This window comes from Bubalus bubalis, chromosome 20 (genome assembly GCF_019923935.1).
Source record: "Bubalus bubalis isolate 160015118507 breed Murrah chromosome 20, NDDB_SH_1, whole genome shotgun sequence".
Lineage (NCBI taxonomy): Eukaryota > Metazoa > Chordata > Mammalia > Artiodactyla > Bovidae > Bubalus > Bubalus bubalis.
This window is the reverse complement of record NC_059176.1, coordinates 15,390,313-15,408,444: the sequence shown is the minus strand read 5'-3', so window position 1 is coordinate 15,408,444 and position 18,132 is coordinate 15,390,313. Positions and strand designations below refer to the sequence as shown.

At 37.4% G+C, this 18,132-nt stretch overlaps 2 protein-coding genes across 14 annotated transcripts in view; one reads left to right on the top strand and one right to left on the bottom strand.

Annotated features, from left to right (window-relative positions):
* The window catches only part of FANCM (FA complementation group M), a 98,197-nt gene that overhangs the window by 51,134 nt on the left and 28,931 nt on the right, over window positions 1-18,132 (top strand). For 6 of the 9 annotated variants that reach the window (XM_044933175.2, XM_025270897.3, XM_044933176.2 and 3 more), the window contains 5 exons: window positions 1,791-1,894; window positions 3,767-4,291; window positions 5,597-5,972; window positions 7,569-7,860; window positions 8,435-8,550. In XM_044933175.2, coding sequence (XP_044789110.2) covers window positions 1,791-1,894; window positions 3,767-4,291; window positions 5,597-5,972; window positions 7,569-7,860; window positions 8,435-8,550 — 1,413 coding nt within the window. Of the gene's footprint in view, window positions 1-752; window positions 958-1,790; window positions 1,895-3,766; window positions 4,292-5,596; window positions 5,973-7,568; window positions 7,861-8,434; window positions 8,854-18,132 lie in introns of those variants that run through there. The other 3 variants (XM_025270900.3, XM_025270899.3, XM_025270901.3) reach the window with 2 other exon arrangements.
* The window catches only part of MIS18BP1 (MIS18 binding protein 1), a 49,550-nt gene continuing 43,251 nt past the window's right edge, over window positions 11,834-18,132 (bottom strand). For all 5 annotated transcript variants that reach the window (XM_025270903.3, XM_025270902.3, XM_025270905.3 and 2 more), the window contains 2 exons: window positions 12,879-12,933; window positions 11,834-12,697 (listed from right to left, as the gene is read on the bottom strand). In XM_025270903.3, coding sequence (XP_025126688.3) covers window positions 12,594-12,697; window positions 12,879-12,933 — 159 coding nt within the window. In that variant the 3' untranslated portion in view covers window positions 11,834-12,593. The remainder of the gene's footprint in view (window positions 12,698-12,878; window positions 12,934-18,132) is intronic.

Genomic DNA, 18,132 nt, shown 5'->3' with positions numbered 1-18,132 from the left:
AGCATACATTAGAATGGGAGAAGAGAAACAATATACACAATAACTAAATTATTTAGTGTAAGACAAATTTACAGAAAAACAAAAACAAATTGAGTAAGATAAAGATTTGGAGTGTCAGGGGTTGAGGTATTAAGCTGTAAATTTGAGTAACGTAATTAGCGGTTCAACTCATTGAGGTGACATTTGTCCAAACTCTAGGAGATGGGAATTCAACCATGTAGTCTGTTGAAACCATCTGAGACACAAAGCTAAATTTATTAAATTCGTCAAGTAAAGGAGACTACTTTTAGAAAACAGTCTCCCCAAATAGTGCTTGAGCAGGTCTTCTATAGATGATTCAGATTGGCTGCAATGGAAATGGGAAAGATTGTAGTTGGCTTTTCTGGATTCTTATCTTTCACAAATCTTGCCATTCTTCTGCTCCTGCAGGGTCTCATATGACTTAAGATGGCAAAGTTTCCCAAGGCCCACGACTTTAAAGAAGGCTTTAAATACAAAGGTCTCAGTAGTGTGTTGCTGATACAGATATGATTTGCAGCATAAGGCTTCTTTCCCAGGTTTATAGTAGAATCTGGTGGGAGAATGTTGATGCAAAGATGACAGTGTAAAGGCCCTGAAGCAGGAGAGTGCCTGGCATGTTCAAGGGAACATCATTATGACTAGAACTGAAAGGGAAGAAGGCGGGTAGTAGGAAGTGAAATCAGAGGGGTAATGAATGAGCAGCCAACTCAAGTTATTTTGTTTCGCTCCAGCTTCTGTGTTGAGAATGGCCTATCTGGGAACAAAGGTGGAAGAAAGGACCGTATAAGAGGCCATGGCACTAATCTAATCAAGGAATGATGCTGGCAGTGAGAGGGGAGAAAGATTGGGTTCTGACTGTGTACAGCTGACGGGATTTTCTGATGGATTAGAGAGACAAAAAGCAATGGCACCCCACTCCAGTACTCTTGCCTGGAAAATCCCATGGACGGAGGAGCCTGGCAGGCTGCAGTCCATGGGGTCGCTAAGAGTGAGTGACTTCACTTTCACTTTCCACTTTCATGCATTGGAGAAGAAGTGGCAACCCACTCCAGTATTCTTGCCTGGAGAATCCCAGGGACGGGGGAGCCTGGTGGGCTGCCGTCTATGGGGTCGCACAGAGTCGGACACGACTGAAGCGACTTAGCAGCAGCAGCAGAGGGAGTCAGTGGGCTTGAGCAACAGAAAAGACTTCAGTTGCTGCTATTGGGAAGGTTGAAGGTAGCTCAGTTGTGATAAATAATAGGGAGATCTGAAACTCCATTTAAACACAGTACTTTTTTTTTTTTCACAGTATGTTTGAAATATGTAGGATTTCAGAGTTTGTTTTTTTTTTTTAATCTCAAACTCCACATTGTTTTTTTTTAATGCCTCATTTCTTAGGTACTCTTTACTATATAACTTTAAGAAATAATCAGCATATGATTCTCACATGAAGTGTGCTTTGTGAAAAAAGCCAGATTGAAAAGGTTACATACTATATTATTGTTTAGTCACTAAGTCATGTCCAACTCTCTCCAACCCCTTGGACTGCAGCCTGCCAGGCTCCTCTGTCCATGGGATTTCCCAGGCAAGGATACTGGAGGGGGTTGCCATTTCCTCCTCTATGGGCTCTGCCTGACCCAGGGGTAGAACCCAAGCCTCCCACATTCGCAGGTGGGTTCTTTACCAACGAGCCACCAGGGAATTGTGAATCTGGAATAGGTCAAATACTTATTTACTTTTCATTTAAATAATTTTGCTATTTGAAAATTTTTTTTATCTTTATACAGATTCTGAAATGAGAGCTGTTTACATGAAATCTGTGCGAAGTCCATTGATGAGCAATCGATACAAAATGGTCCATAAGAAACATAACATAAACATTTTCTCCCAGGTATGAACTATAGAAATATAGTGGAGAATTTCTTGGTGGTGATGTTGGAATATATTCCTGTTAATGAAGCCTTCATTTTGTTTCTAAAACTCCATCAGAACTATTTGCAGTAGTTTCTGCCCTGAGTAAGGAAGATGGACTACGTGAATTCTCAAAATCCCTTTCAGTCATAATTTGATCACGTTTTCCTTTTGTTAGCTTGAGCTAATTAGAATATACTCTGAATTTGTTTTCCAATTAGAGTATTTAAAGGAAGTGAATAGAACTTTATCATCTACTAAAGTTTTAACTCTTCTGTTGTTATATTTCTCTTAGAAATTAATTTTTCCCAGTAAAATGGCATATCAGAAAATTATAGTTTATTTTTCATTTATGGAATCAATTTTGTATTAGTCTTATTTGTTTATAAATTGCCATATTCAGCTCAGAAATATGGGCATTTTTTATGATCATTCTTATCTCTGTACTTTCATTGTGTTTATTATATAGTGTTTTATGAATTACTTATCACAGCATTTTATGACTTACTGTTCATTTTTCTGGCTACTTGCACTAGACTATAAATTTCTAGAGGGTAAATCATTATTTTTTTTTATTCCCAAACTTCCCATTTTCTTCCATTAAAGAATATACTCAGAAAGAAGATGTGGTATATATAAAAACTGGAAGTTTACTCAGTCATAGAGAAGAATGAAATTTTGCCTTTTGTGACCACATGGATGGACCTAGAGGTCATTATGCTAAGTGAAAGAAGTCAGAGAAAGAAAAATATTGTATGATTTCACTTATATGTAGAATCTGAAAAGTAAAACAAATGAACCACCATAATAAGGAAACCATAGACACAAAGAACAATCAGGTGGTTGCCAGAGAGGAATGGGTGGGAAGGAGAGAAATAGGTGAGGGAGATTAAGGGATACAGATTTCCAGTTGCAAAATAAATGTCATACCTATGAAATGTACACTGTGGGGAATACAGTCAATAATTATGTAATATCTTTGTACAGTGACAGATTGTAACTAGACTTATCCTGGTGATCATTTGAAATGTATGTTATGTAACAGAACTAACATCATGTTGTAGGTTAATTATACTTCAAAAACTAACTCATAGAAAAGGGGATCAGATTTATGGTTATCAGAGGCGGGGGCAGGGGATGGTATGGGGGAAAGGGGAATTGGATGAAGGCAGTCAAAAAGTGCAGACTTCAGTTATAAGATAAATAGTTACTTGTTATGGGCTTGGCAGGTGTCTCGGTTAGTAAAGAATCCTGCTCAGTGCAGGAGACACAAGAAACGCAGGTTCGATCCCTGGGTTGGGAAGATCCCCTGGAGGAGAAAATGGCAACCTACTCCAGTATTCTTGCCTGGGAAATGCCATGGACAGAGAAGCCTGGCAGGCTAGTCCACGGGGTCACAGAGTCAGACATGACTGAGCATTCATGCAGGCACAGACCTTGGGATGTAATGTACATGATAAATATAATTAATACTGCTGCATGTTAAATATGAAAATTGTCAAGAGAGTAAATCCTGAGAGTTCTCACCACAAGGAAAAAGTATGTTTTTCTATTTCTTTAATTTTGTTTCTCTATAGATGAGGGCTGTTCACTAAATTTATTTCATGATGTAGTGAGTCAAATCATTATGCTCTGCACCTTAAACTTATACAGTGTTGTATGCCAATTATATCCCAATAAAACTGGAAGAAAAAAAAGAATATGCTCAATAAAGAGTCAGTTGAGCAAGTGACTGAATTAATAAAGTAAATGAAATAAATATTCAGAGAGATATCATGAACTTAAAAGAATATGTTAAAAATATGCTGGTTTTATGAAGTTTATTAAACTCTTATTTGTGTTTTAATTGTAGATTCCTGAGCAAGATGAAACCTATTTAGAAGACAGTTTTTGTGTTGATGAAGAAGAGTCTTGCAAAAGCCAGTCAAGTGAAGAAGTTTGTGTTGATTTTAACCTAATAACTGAAGACTGTGATACAAATGAGAGTAAAAAATATAAAACCCGACGTGCAGTAAAGCTAAAACAAATGAAGATGAGACAAAACTGTGCACGTTCAAAAAATAAATTATCCAGAATTATTTTACTGGATGATTCAAGCGAGGAGGAAAAGGATGTGAAGGATAAACAGGAATCCAGGACTGTGGTTAACCCAAGCACAGTGCCTTCTGGGTCTTCATTGCAGTCCAGGGACCACTCTAATCCAGTGGGTAATCAATTGCTAAACCAGAGACAACAGACACCACCTAATTTAAAGGTTCCCAATTCTGACGTCTCAGACTTCAAACCTCAGAGCCATACTAACACGGAATCTGCCTCATCATTGCTCACTACTGGCAGTGCACAGGAAGCCGATAGAAAGTTTCCGGTTCAGTTGAAGGTATGAATCAAACCAGAAAAAAAGCCTTCATGCGTTTTCCAAAAGCTTTTTTTGTTTGTTTGTTTTCCTTTCTTTTGTGTTAAATAACGAGGTTAAAGAAAAATTAACAATAGAATTCTTCAGACAAGAAATCAGCATACTAAATTATATAGCTAATTCATAGGATGCTTGTTTTTTTAATGTGTTAATAGCTTTCTTAAGAACACTGTAAGGAAACATGCTTATTTTATACAAAGAATATAGGAAATTAGCTTCTTGCAAGGTAACAGAAATTACATGCTCAAACTAGTTTCCCCAGATTAACTTTGCTTTCCCTCTCTGAGGGCTTCAGGTATGTAACTCTCATCTACTTACTGGGGAGAGGTTAGAGGCCTGATTTTCTTCCTTTGAATTTCTTTCCTTCCAGAATGGTTATGTAGTTTACTTTCCAGCTCCTCTTTACTTTACTATTGCTGAAGTAATCCCCAAAACTATTTTCAGTTTTTAGGAGTTGCAGTAGTTTTGCTAAACCAGGGGTTAGAGTGACAGTAATAGGAATCCCTAAACTTAGACTTCTGTTGGCCTCTTAGTCCGGGTGTTTTAGGCCATTCCACCTTAGCAGCATGCTCCGTGTCCACACAGTGGCCCTCAGATTGGCATTTCCGTACATTATGTCCAGACTTTTTTTTTTTTCTCTTTTTGCATGAAAGTATTTCTGGAAGGCATAATTAGATAAAGTTGACTAGATTGTCTTATCAGTAGATTGGAGAACAACAAAGTACTTCATTTCTCTGAGCCTCAGAATTATCAGCTCTAGTAGAAAGATAGTAATCCCAAGGTGAAGACCCTTTGCAGAGGAAGGAAAGGGAAAAGAGAGAAACTAGAATTAAGGAGAAAAGAGAGCAAGTAGAAGATTTAGTTGAACAGGCAATGGCTGAGGATTTTCTAAAAGTAATGAACTTTGGCATACAAGTATCTGAGTCTCTGTTTTCAGTTATCATGGGTGTTACCTTGAAATGGAATTCCTGGGCCATATGGTAATTCTTTAACTTTCCGAATTTGCCAAACTTTTCCAAAGTGGCTGCATCACTTTCATTCCCACCAACAGTGCACGTCCCAGTTTTTTTTTCCCATTCTCATCAATGCATTTTCCTTTTAGAAAATGTCTAGCCATCCTACTAGGTGTTAAGTGGTAGCTTCATCTACATAGTACCTTTGGTCCTGTTGAAGGAAGAAGTATCAGTGAGAAAAATCAGCCTAGGTGTTAGAAGTTTATGGCGCCAACATCTATGTAATTGATGGTGATTGATGTGTTCTGCTTTTCAGGGTGCTAGTGCTCTGGAGGATTCTGGCACTTGCGTGCCATGCTGTTCCAACTCACGACCACGTTTGGCTGACACACATGCTTCTCTAAGACTGCCCCAAGAAGGCCGCAGAACTTGTATTCTTGTAGATAGTCGTGAAATCGTTTCTGGTTCAGAAGTAGTTTCTTCCCTAAGAGCAATCCATGGCTTACAGGTAGAGGTCTGTCCTCTTAATGGTTGTGATTATATTGTGAGTAACCGCATGGTGGTGGAAAGGAGGTCTCAGTCTGAGATGCTAAATAGCATCAATAAGAACAAGCTCGTCGATCAGATCCAGTACCTACAGAGCATGTTTGAAAGAATATGTGTGATTGTGGAAAAGGACAGAGAAAAAACAGGTTTGTATTTTTTAAGGCTATAAAGGAACTTGACTATTATTTAGTTCATTATTCTACTGTCAGGATGTGGGAGGCTCTTAAAATGTGAATACCTGACTCATGAGTATTTACATGATGTCATAATATTTTTCATTAGTCACTGTGTTTAAATGCAGCTTACGAGAATTGAAGAGGGTGAATTGAAGGCAAGTGAACCAATCATAAGTCTTTTTCTGGGAGGACCCCTGGGAAGGGTACCAGAAATAAGGCAGCAGTGTGGGAGAGGAGGATTCAGGAGTTTAAGAAGGTAGAATTAGCAGGAGTAAGTGGAAGCAATCAAGAATTATTCTTGAGCTGACCAGTTTCTTGATTACTGGTCAGTCAGGTAGTGGTGCTGTTCTTTGAAATTATGAATATAGGAGAAGCAGCAGATTTGAGAGACTAAAGAGGTGTTTAATGTTGAATTCTCAGTGGGTCACTAAAATGGGTGCCTAGGATATTTTAGAAAATGCAGGCTTGGAGCTTCCATTAGGAAGGGAGTTTTATGGGTAATGTTTAACTGTATAAGGGCACCCCGAGACTAGTGAAAAGATCACAGGATATGGAATCAGAAGATGCACTGAGTTCTGGTGTCTTCTATAGCTATGTGACATTCCATTTGACACTTAACTCCTCTGAGGAGTTAATAGTATACTTTTCCTAGTCATCCCATGGTGTTACGAGAATTCAGTGAAATCATGCCGCTGAAAGCCAGTATGGAAGAATTCAAGGATTACACAGTCATTACGTATATAAAAGGAAATAATGTTTCTGTAAAATGTTGGTTCAGGAATTGAGCGATGTACCTTTTCATCCCCACTGTCATTGTTGAACCATGTGATCATGAATAAGTCACTCTGTCTTTCAGTAACCCCAGTCCAATTTGTTTTCTTTTTAAATTTGACAAATGAGGGCTTTAGATTACGTGATCTTTTGGGTCTTTCTAGTGCTAAATTTCTATAATTTACTTTATACTAACATACCCTTTATAAAGGAAATAGATCTGTAATAAAAAGGAAAGTAATGTGACAAAAGCTATGGAAAAACTTTTTTTTTTTTTTGGCATAAGGAAGAATGCCAAAAGAAGGACGTAGGTAGACATGGAAAGGAAATGAATGAGGAGAGTAGGGAAGAGTTAAATTAACAGGCATGAGTTAGAGATATTATAATGGGTGTGGAATGTACTAAGTTATCCTTGAAATAAATATATAAGAATTTTATATCTGTTAGAAGTATTACTAAGTGAACGCTTCAGCAATGCTAACATTACGGATTTGAGAGAGAAATAATATGGTCTGGGCCATCAGGAATGAGTTATCTAGGAATATACTTTCTCCCCTGTCTACTCACCTTCTCTTGATTCTAATTTAAGACACTCATAAAGACAGTTTTCCCTCGTTTCTCTCTCAGATATTTGAGAATCGCTTTAAATCTTTAGCAGTAGGATTTCTCATTAGCATAACGTGGCACTAGTTTGCTTTTGATACAGATCTTGGGATTTTAATAATGTATAGTATTAACAATTCTACTTAATGTAAATTACTAAGGTTTGCATTTTCTTAAATATAAAATATTTAGGAGACACATCCAGGATGTTTAGGAGAACAAAGAGCTATGACAGCCTGCTGGCTACCTTAATTGGTGCTGGGATCCGAATTCTTTTCAGTTCCTGCCAAGAAGAAACTGCAGATTTGCTAAAGGAATTGTCTTTAGTGGAACAAAGAAAGAATGTTGGCATTCACGTTCCAACAGTGGTGAAGAGTACTACACGTGAAACTCTTCAGTTTTATCTAAGTATTCCCAATGTAAGTTATATAACTGCACTGAATATGTGTCACCAGTTCTCATCTGTGAAAAAGATGACAAACAGGTATGTCTGTTATAATACTTTTAAATGGTTACTTTAAAATTGTTCTAAGAGGCATTTCATTGGAATTTTCATATTTTTTAAAAGTAAAGAGGTGTAGTGCCAGTTAGATTCATTCAGTACAGACTTTGCTTATCAGCGCATTAAGCTGAGGACATTAATTGGGGGGGGCGGGGGGTAAAAAGGTAAGCATTGTATTTGTAGCTTAGAGCCCTGTGGGGAGGTGGAGAGCACTTACATTTTGACCTCGCATTCTAACATTTCTGGGCTGTTTAGTTCTGTAACTAAAAAAATGTTCAAGTTGAAAGTTTTACTAGGTTTTAATGACTATATTGCTTGAAAATCAAATGAAGGTATTAAATAGGTCAAACTACAGGCCCAAATAAGATGTTGAAATTATCATTTTAAATGATTTCAAATATAGGAAATAAATGTGCTTTTATTTAAACCAATGCTAAACACATTAACTGAATGTAGAAATCTGGGGGAAAAAATTATTTCCTTAAAGGCTTTCTTTAAACAAGAATATTGAATTTTATAAGTCAGAAGTTCAAGTCTATTTTTGTTTATTTTTCAGCACACCTCAAGAAATTTCGATGTATGCGCAAGTAACTCATCAAAAGGCTGAGGAGATCTATAGATATATTCACTATATATTTGACATGCAAATGTTGCCAACTGATCTTAACCAAGGTAGTATTAAATCTGATACGTGATCAGACTGCTCAGGTTGGGTTATCAGAGAATACAAAATGCACTTCAATAATCATTGCTGCAGTTTATGAATACCAGTTTAATACATGTATATGAGAATATTGCCCTATTGTTTTATACTGTGTACATTTTTATTTATATAGAATATGTAAATTATTGAAGAAAACATGTGTTTAATAATTATTTTGGTTAATTACATAATGAAACTTGCTTATTGAATAAAAAGTTTATTTAAGGTGCTGTTAAGAAATAAAAGCTAGAGTGAAAGGTGTATTTTAGAAATCTTCCCAGGATTACAGTGCTGTCATTGTCATTTGTTAGCATTATAGGTTGATGTATCTGCTGCCAGCTGAATGGTCGTAAACATTTTCTCCTATACATATACAATGTTGAATAGGTATGGGTGGTAGGTGTATTGTGAAATAATGCCCCAGGAACTAGGAAAAGTCAAAAATTTAACTGAATCCTCAGTTCAGTTCAGTCGCTCATTCGTGTCCGACTCTTTGCGACCCCATGAATCGCAGCATGCCAGGCCTCCCTGTCCATCACCAAATCCCGGAGTTCACCCAAACCCATGTCCATCGAATCAGTGATTGCATCCAGCCATCTCATCCTCTGTCGTCCCCTTCTCCTCCTGTCCCCAATCCCTCCCAGCATCAGGGTCTTTTCCAATGAGTCAACTCATCGCATGAAGTGGCCAAAGTATTGCAGTTTCAGCTTCAGCATCAGTCCTTCCAATGAACACCCAGGACTGATCTCCTTTAGGATGGACTGGTTGGATCTCCTTGCAGTCCAAGGGACTCTCAAGAGTCTTCTCCAACACCACACTTCAAAAGCATCAATTCTTCGGCAGTCAGCTTTTTTCACAGTCCAACTCTCAGAACCATACATGACCACTGGAAAAACCATAGCCTTGACTAGATGGACCTTTGTTGACAAAGTAATGTCTCTGCTTTTTAATATCACCATCTACAGCCCCAAAAAATAAAGTCTGACACTGTTTCCACTGTTTCCCCGTCTATTTCCCATGAAGTGATGGGACCAGATGCCATGATCTTCGTTTTCTGAATGTTGAGCTATAAGCCAACTTTTTCACTCTACTCTTTCACTTTCATCAAGAGGCTTTTTAGTTCCTCTTCACTTTCTGCCATAAGGGTGGTGTCATCTGCATGTCTGAGGTTATTGATATTTCTCCCGGCAATCTTGATTCCAGCTTGTGCTTCATCCAGCCCAGCGTTTCTCATGATGTACTCTGCATGGAAGTTAAATAAGCAGGGTGACAATATACAGCCTTGACGTACTCCTTTTCCTATTTGGAACCAGTCTGTTGTTCCATGTCTAGTTCTAACTGTTGCTTCCTGACCTGCATATAGGTTTCTCAAGAGGCAGGTCAGGTGGTCTGGTATTCCCATCTCTTTCAGAATTTTCCACAGTTTATTGTGATCAACTGAATCCTAATAACTGTCAGATTCTAGTAGTATGAACTCCAGTCTATACTACTTCTTTTGTTGTTGTTGAAATATCAAAGAAGTGATATACTGGAGTTGGAAAATTTCAGTATAGGTTGAGCTGTCAAATGCAGGCTGTCCACTACATTGCATCTGTGATTCTACTAATATTTTAAGATGGTTCCATATTATTACCTGCAACATGAGTCCCTTCGTTCTAGTCAGTGTAGTGCTAAAGCAGTCTTTAATTATGAATATATGTTTTCTCCACTTAAGGTCCTTTATTCTCTGTTTGCCTTATTTTTTATCTCCTATTACACATTGTTGGGGAGTTGAATCAACCTGACAGCAGAGGGTTTCACTTAAGACTTGGCATGGACTTCAAAGCTGATCTAACTCAGGTTGATTTTCTCTTTCCTATCAGACGATGAAAGTGACACACAGAAGCAAGTGACTTACTCAAGTGTAGACTGGGAAATCTAGAACAGGAACCGAAGAACTAGATAGTTTTCCTTCACTAAAAAAGCTACTCTGATTGTGAACTTAGCTCCTTTGGAACATTGTAAATTCTGAATTCTTCTAAAGCAGTTGATCTCTTCTTTCTGCTGTTCAGTAGTTTTGTCAAATATTTCCGTTACAGAGAGTAAAGGAAGTGATATAAATTATTGGCCAATGTGCAATTTTCATTCTCTCTCTCAGGTTCCAATTCATCCTTTAGTATCTCACTGTGCTATGGTGGAGTGGATTTTGTGAGCATTTCTCCCTAGTGAGCATGATTCTTAGCTTTGTCAGGTAGGAGGAACAGGGCTTCTCTTTCTGGTTCCAGTGTGCTGTGTTGCTGCTTCTCACACTACATGGTGTCAGCGGGTGTGTTGGGTAGGGCCGTATGGTGGAACTCTGTGCCCCAGCTACACCGGAAGCACGCAGCTCCCTCAGCAACCTCACATTGCCATGGACTGATGGCTTCCCTACAGCCTCTCTCATGCAGACACCAGTGTCCTCAGATTCTGTGTGTGCACGCTGAAGACAAAGTGTTTCATAAATTGACATGGTTTGAGGGACATAACTTAGAGGATTTCATTTACTTATGCTTGCTGTGTAGAGATGTCTATCCATTTTTAAACTGCAACAGCCTCTTTCTGTATTCCCACAGGTTGCACTTATCAACCCTATGGTTTATCAATCCATCTTGTCTGCCTTTGAGCCCTCAAAGTCTTTCTCTTCCAATTTTAAGTCTCCTTTGGATGTTACCTTAAACCTTACTAGTTTATCTACTGACCCAATGGAAAGAAATGGGAACAACCTGGTACCTGGCAGGTGGGATAAACAGAGACTTGATAGGTCACAGAGAATATGGGGAGGAGCAGTACCTTAGTTGATGTCAAGTGTATGCTATTTCAAAATACCCTTTTTGTTTCCTATTATAGAACTGAACTACCTTCAAATTCCTAAACCACTATCCATGAACACCAAACAGCACATTATTACACCAAATATTTGCAACTTAAAGTTCTACAGTATTAACCCTTTAAATTTTTTCATCGTTCACCTAGCAAAAATATTTGTGGCAGAAACCATCATGGTAGTTTAAAGGAGAATGATCTCACTTTACCTGCACTATTCTTTTTAAATCTTGAGTTTCTATGAATTCTATAGTTCTTTAGTAGCTGATCATTACTGACTAAATTCTTAGGAAACAAATGTATTTTTTCTATAAGTTCTGATATTTTTCAAGGAAAGAGCTGAACCATTAACCAAAAAGGTCATTTTTTCCTATGATCCACCAGTTAGAAAAACCAACCAAAACACAAATATTATAAAAACAAACTTACTTTATTTGAACAACCTAACTGGAGAGAAAGGGTGAGTGATGTACTATATAAACAGAGGGAAAAAATTTTTCATGTCAAATTTAAAACATAATGGCAGAATATGCTAAAAGATGTTTATTTCCAAAGAAGCTGTCCAAAAGGAAAAGTGTTTATTATGACAGGACATAGTAACTTGACTTCTTACAGTAGTAGATCTGTAACCTGAACGCTGTCTAACCCAGTCTTTTAAATACTGAGACCAAATTTTTGCTATGTCTGCTTAAAAATACAACAAAATGTTTTCTCATTCTACTTAATAAAAATACTTAAAAGTAATAAATGAAATTTACATAGGTTTCACAGATGTGCCAATCACAAGCTTTAAGAAAATCAGGAGAAAGCTTGTCAAATGGTTTAAACAACATGTAATTAAAACATTAGATCTGACTTGTATACCAAGTGGTGACAAATGGTAACCTGAGTTTCCATGAGCTCAGAAGCTACAATCTGTATTGTGTTCTCCCCCATCTCTCCCTTTAACGATACTAACATTTTCTTAAATGATTTAAAAAAAAAAAAAATAAGAAAACCTGTATGGAACACGATTTTCTTAAACAGACTAAGATGCTTATGAGACATAAAACATGAAACCTTTGAAAAACAGTGTGCAGTTTCTATAAAGAAAATATATACACTTCAGAGGAAGACACAAATACACTGCCTGCTTCTTGATAAACATCCTGGACATGCTCTCTTATTTATACTATTCAGAATCAGAATTCGAAAAATAATAATCGTTCTCTTCTTCATCTAAAGACTCCATAGCCTTTGTGAAAAGTTTTCCAATACCAGAGTTTTCTGCTAATTCTGTAACGAGAAGTTTAATAAAAAAGATTAATATATTTCTAAAAGCAATTTCAAGGAAATTGAAAATAACTATAGGAAAAAATTGATAGGTCTGCCCACTTGAGAACAATTAATTTTAATACTGTGTTAATAAATAGACTACCCTATAGTAGAACAGAGCTACAAAAGAAAAGTATATTACCTTTGTTAAATGGTGTTTTTCTTCTTGATGGTGGAGTTGAAAAATCAGTTTCCATCTACAAGAGAGTTCATATTAGCTAAGTGAAAATTTTTCCAATACCACAGTTTTCTGCTAATTAATCTCCTGTGAAGCCTGCTTCAAACATAGACAAAGTTCAGCATGCTTTATCCCAAAGGAAATATTATAAACTAATGCTGTAATGGTTAAAGGATAGCACCTGAAAGTTGCCAAAATCAACTGAATACTTATTCTATTCCGTAACACTAGCAAAATTTGAGTTCTCTGTACTTTAAATTCTTGGCTAAAATAGTAATTTGACATATATGACAAGTTTCGAGTATATAATGCATGCTTATGTACACTGTACCTTTTAAACTATTGACCATGGCTATCTTTAAAAAATGGATTAGGATAGAAAAGGAAATATGACAGCACAGGACAGACAGAACTGGCAAGATATCATCAGATAGGAAAATCTGCAAACTAGGATATTCTACCCAGCAAGGATATAATTCAGAATAGAAGGAGAGATTAAGAATTTCACAGACAAGCAGAAACTGAAAGATGTAAAAGAGGACATCAAAATCATAAAATGTAGGGGAGGAGAGTAAGAAAATGTACATTTTTCCCCCAGAATATGTTTGAGCCTATATTATTACCAGTCTGAAGCAAGTGGATACAGGAAGGAGTTAATACACTTGAAAAACAAGGTAACCACAAATCAAAAACATACAACAGATTCATAAAAACCAAAAAGAGAACACAAACATAATATGAAAGAAAACCATCAAACCACAAAAGGGAAAACAAAAATGGACAAATAAGAAAATACAAAATCAACAGGTAAACAAGGTTTAAAATGGCAATCAATACATCTATCAATAATTACCTTAAATGTAAATGCACTAAACGTTCCAGTCAAAAAAACATGTGCACCTGTGGCTGATTGATGTCCATGTATGGCAGAAACCATCACAATATTGTAAAGTAGTTATCCTCCAATTAAAATAAATAAATGGCAGATTGGATGAAAAAAGAAGAACCTACAGCATGCTGCCTACAAGAGGACCCACTTTAGGGCACACAGGACATTTCATGAAATGGAAATAAGAAGAAAGGGGCGGGGGAGCTATACTCATACCAGACAAAGTAGACTTTAAAACAAAGGCTATAAAGAACAATAAAGAAGGCAAGCTACTAGAGCTATTGTATTGTAATGACAAAAGGATCGTTACAATACAAGAGGATATTACAGTCATCAACACATGTGCACCCAATAGAGGAGCATCCAGATACATAAATACTAATAGAGCAGAGACATCCCTTTGCTGACAAAGATCCATATAGTCAAAGCTATGGTTTTTCCAGTAGTCAGGTATGGATGTGAGAGTTGGACAGTAAAGGCTGAGTGCCAAAGAATTGATGCTTTTGAACTGTGGTGCTGGAGAGACTCTTGAGAGTCCCTTGGACAGCAAGATGAAACCAGTCAATCCTAAAGGAAATCAACACTGATTATTCATTGGGAGGACTGATGCTGAAGCTGAAGCTCCAATATTTTGTCACTTGATGCAAAGAACTGACTCATTGGAAAAGGCCCTGATGCTGGTAAAGATTGAGGACGGGAGCAGAAGGGGCAACAGAAGATGAAATGGTTGGATGGCATCACCGACTCAATGGACATGAGTTAGAGCAAACCCTGGGGGACAGTAAAGGACAGGGAGACCTGGCATGCTACAGTCCCTGGGATCGCAGAATCGGACACAACTTAGCAAGTGAACAACAGACATAAAGAGAGAACTGATGGGAATACAATGATAGTAGGAGACTTTAACACCCCACTTAAATCAATGGACAGATCTTCAACACAGAAAATCAGCAAGGCAGTGGAGATCCTAAATGATATGATATCATCATGATCCCCACTTCACATCATATATTAATGAGACTGGAAAGCTCAAGTAGCTTGCCTTGTCATAAAGCTGGTATGGAGTCAAACTTTGAGATCAGAACTTTTAATACTAAACCCTTTGCTCTATCCTGACCTAGTGGCTATAAATGAAGCCAAAATTTCATTCTTGTAAGGAATGTGGAATTGGAAAAAGGGACTCAGAAACACTGAGAGGGAGTTTGCCCACGTTTTCAATTACAGAGTAGAAGTTTCTTTTGAAGAATTCAGTCTCCAGGCTGATTTTAAACCAAGGTTCCCAGAGGTATCTACCATTTCCTGTGGACAAATAAAGCCTATAAAGATTAGATGTGGTTAGGTAATCCCAATGTTTCAGTTGAGAGACTGAGAGGAACTGTACTCTAGCAGGTGTGCTATATAACTACCTCAACATGGGTGAGGGAAAGAAAAGAGGGCCATAACCTGATTTGAAGGAATACCCTCAGGGAATAAGGTAGTCTCTTACATTATCATTCTCTAAGACTGGCTATTTACTTTGAGGAAATCTGAGGTGAATTAGCTTTTCCTGAATACTTACAGTTTTATCTGGATATAAATTATTCAAATTAAATGAGAAATTAAAATTTAGATCACTCAAAGGCAATACTGAGTTAACATTTTTCTGTAACTAGGTTTTAAATATTGAAATACATACAATACACACATACACATATCAAATCAAGCAGCTGAATCTGAAAAAATTTAGAAATCTAGAGTATCTAATGAAATTTCTTGTTCCATGGCAATCATAACTCAATCAGTATGGATTATTCTGCAATCACTGAATAGATATTATGCTTCTGTGTCTTGCCTGAAATGTCTGATATTATAGAAAACCCTAAAGACTCCACCAGAAAATTACTAGAACTAATCAATGACTATAGTAAAGTTGCAGGATATAAAATCAACACACAGAAATCCCTTGCATTCCTATACACTAATAATGAGAAAACAGAAAGAGAAATTAAGGAAACAATTCCATTCACCATTGCAGCGGAAAGAATAAAATACTTAGGAATATATCTACCTAAAGAATCTAAAGACCTATATATAGAAAACTATAAAACACTGGTGAAAGAAATCAAAGAGGACACTAACAGATGGAGAAATATACCATGTTCATGGACTGGAAGAATCAATGTAGTGAAAATGAGTATATTACCCAAAGCAATCTATAGATTCAATGCAATCCCTATCAAGCTACCAACAGCATTCTTCACAGAGCTAGAACAAATAATTTCACAATTTGTATGGAAAAACAAAAAACCTCGAATAGCCAAAGCGATCTTGAGAAAGAAGAATGGAACTGGAGGAATCAACCTACCTGACTTCAGGCTCTACTACAAAGCCACAGTTATCAAGACAGTATGGTACTGGCACAAAGACAGAAATATAGATCAATGGAACAAAATAGAAAGCCCAGAGATAAATCCACGCACATATGGACACCTTATCTTCGACAAAGGAGGCAAGAATATACAATGGATTAAAGACAATCTCTTTAACAAGTGGTGCTGGGAACTCTGGTCAACCACTTGTAAAAGAATGAAACTAGAACACTTTCTAACACCATACACAAAATAAACTCAAAATGGATTAAAGATCTAAATGTAAGACCAGAAACTATAAAACTCCTAGAGGAGAACATAGGCAAAACACTCTCTGACATACATCACAGCAGGATCCTCTATGACCCACCTCCCAGAATATTGGAAATAAAAGCAAAAATAAACAAATGGGACCTAATTAACCTTAAAAGCTTCTGCACATCAAAGGAAACTATTAGCAAGGTGAAAAGACAGCCTTCAGAATGGGAGAAGATAATAGCAAATGAAGCAACTGACAAACAACTAATCTCGAGAATATACAAGCAACTCCTCCAGCTCAACTCCAGAAAAATAAATGACCCAATCAAAAAATGGGCCAAAGAACTAAATAGACATTTCTCCAAAGAAGACATACAGATGGCTAACAAACACATGAAAAGATGCTCAACATCACTCATTATCAGAGAAATGCAAATCAAAACCACTATGAGATACCATTTCACACCAGTCAGAATGGCTGCAATCCAAAAGTCTACAAGTAATAAATGCTGGAGAGGGTGTGGAGAAAAGGGAACCCTCTTACACTGTTGGTGGGAATGCAAACTAATACAGCCACTATGGAGAACAGTGTGGAGATTCCTTAAAAACTGGAAATAGACATGCCTTATGATCCAGCAATCCCACTGCTGGGCATACACACTGAGAAAACCAGAAGGGAAAGAGACACGAGTACCCCAATGTTCATCGCAGCACTGTTTATAATAGCCAGGACATGGAAGCAACCTAGATGTCCATCAGCAGATGAATGGATAAGAAAGCTGTGGTACATATACACAATGGAGTATTATTCAGCCATTAAAAAGAATACATTTGAATCAGTTCTAATGAGGTGGATGAAACTGGAGCCTATTATCCAGAGTGAAGTAAGCCAGAAAGAAAAACACCAATACAGTATACTAACGCATATATATGGAATTTAGAAAGATGGTAACAATAACCCTGTGTACGAGACAGCAAAAGAGACACCGATGTATAGAACAGTCTTATGGACTCTGTGGGAGAGGGAGAGGGTGGGAAGATTTGGGAGAATGGCATTGAAACATGTAAAATATCATGTATGAAATGAGTTGCCAGTCCAGGTTCGATGCACGATACTGGATGCTTGGGGCTGGTGCACTGGGACGACCCAGAGGGATGGAATGGGGAGGGAGGAGGGAGGAGGGTTCAGGATGGGGAACACATGTATACCTGTGGCGGATTCATTTTGATATTTGGCAAATCTAATACAGTTATGTTAAGTTTAAAAATAAAATAAAATTTAAAAAAAAAAAAAAATTAACTCAATCAGTATGGATTATTCTGCAATCACTGAATAGATATTATGCTTCTGTGTCTTGCCTGAAATGTCCTTCTCTAACCTATATTTCTCCCACCCTGCCTGACTCCTCAAATGAAAATTCTCACCTTAGTCAAACGCTCCAGTCTATGAACTGCCATCTATAACCCTATAGCACTTACGTGCTTACCTCACTCATAGCCTCGTATTATAATTTACTTACATTAGGCTATAAGCAATGTGAAGGCAGGAGTTGTTACAGAACTTATAACTCCAACAATTTGCAAGGTATTATAGTCGTTCAACAGATGCACGCATGCTCAGTCATTTCAGTCGAGTCCAGCTCTTTGCAACCCCAGTGGACCATAGCCCGCCAGGCTCCTCTGTCCATGGGATTCTCCAGGCAAGAACACTGGAGTGGGTTGC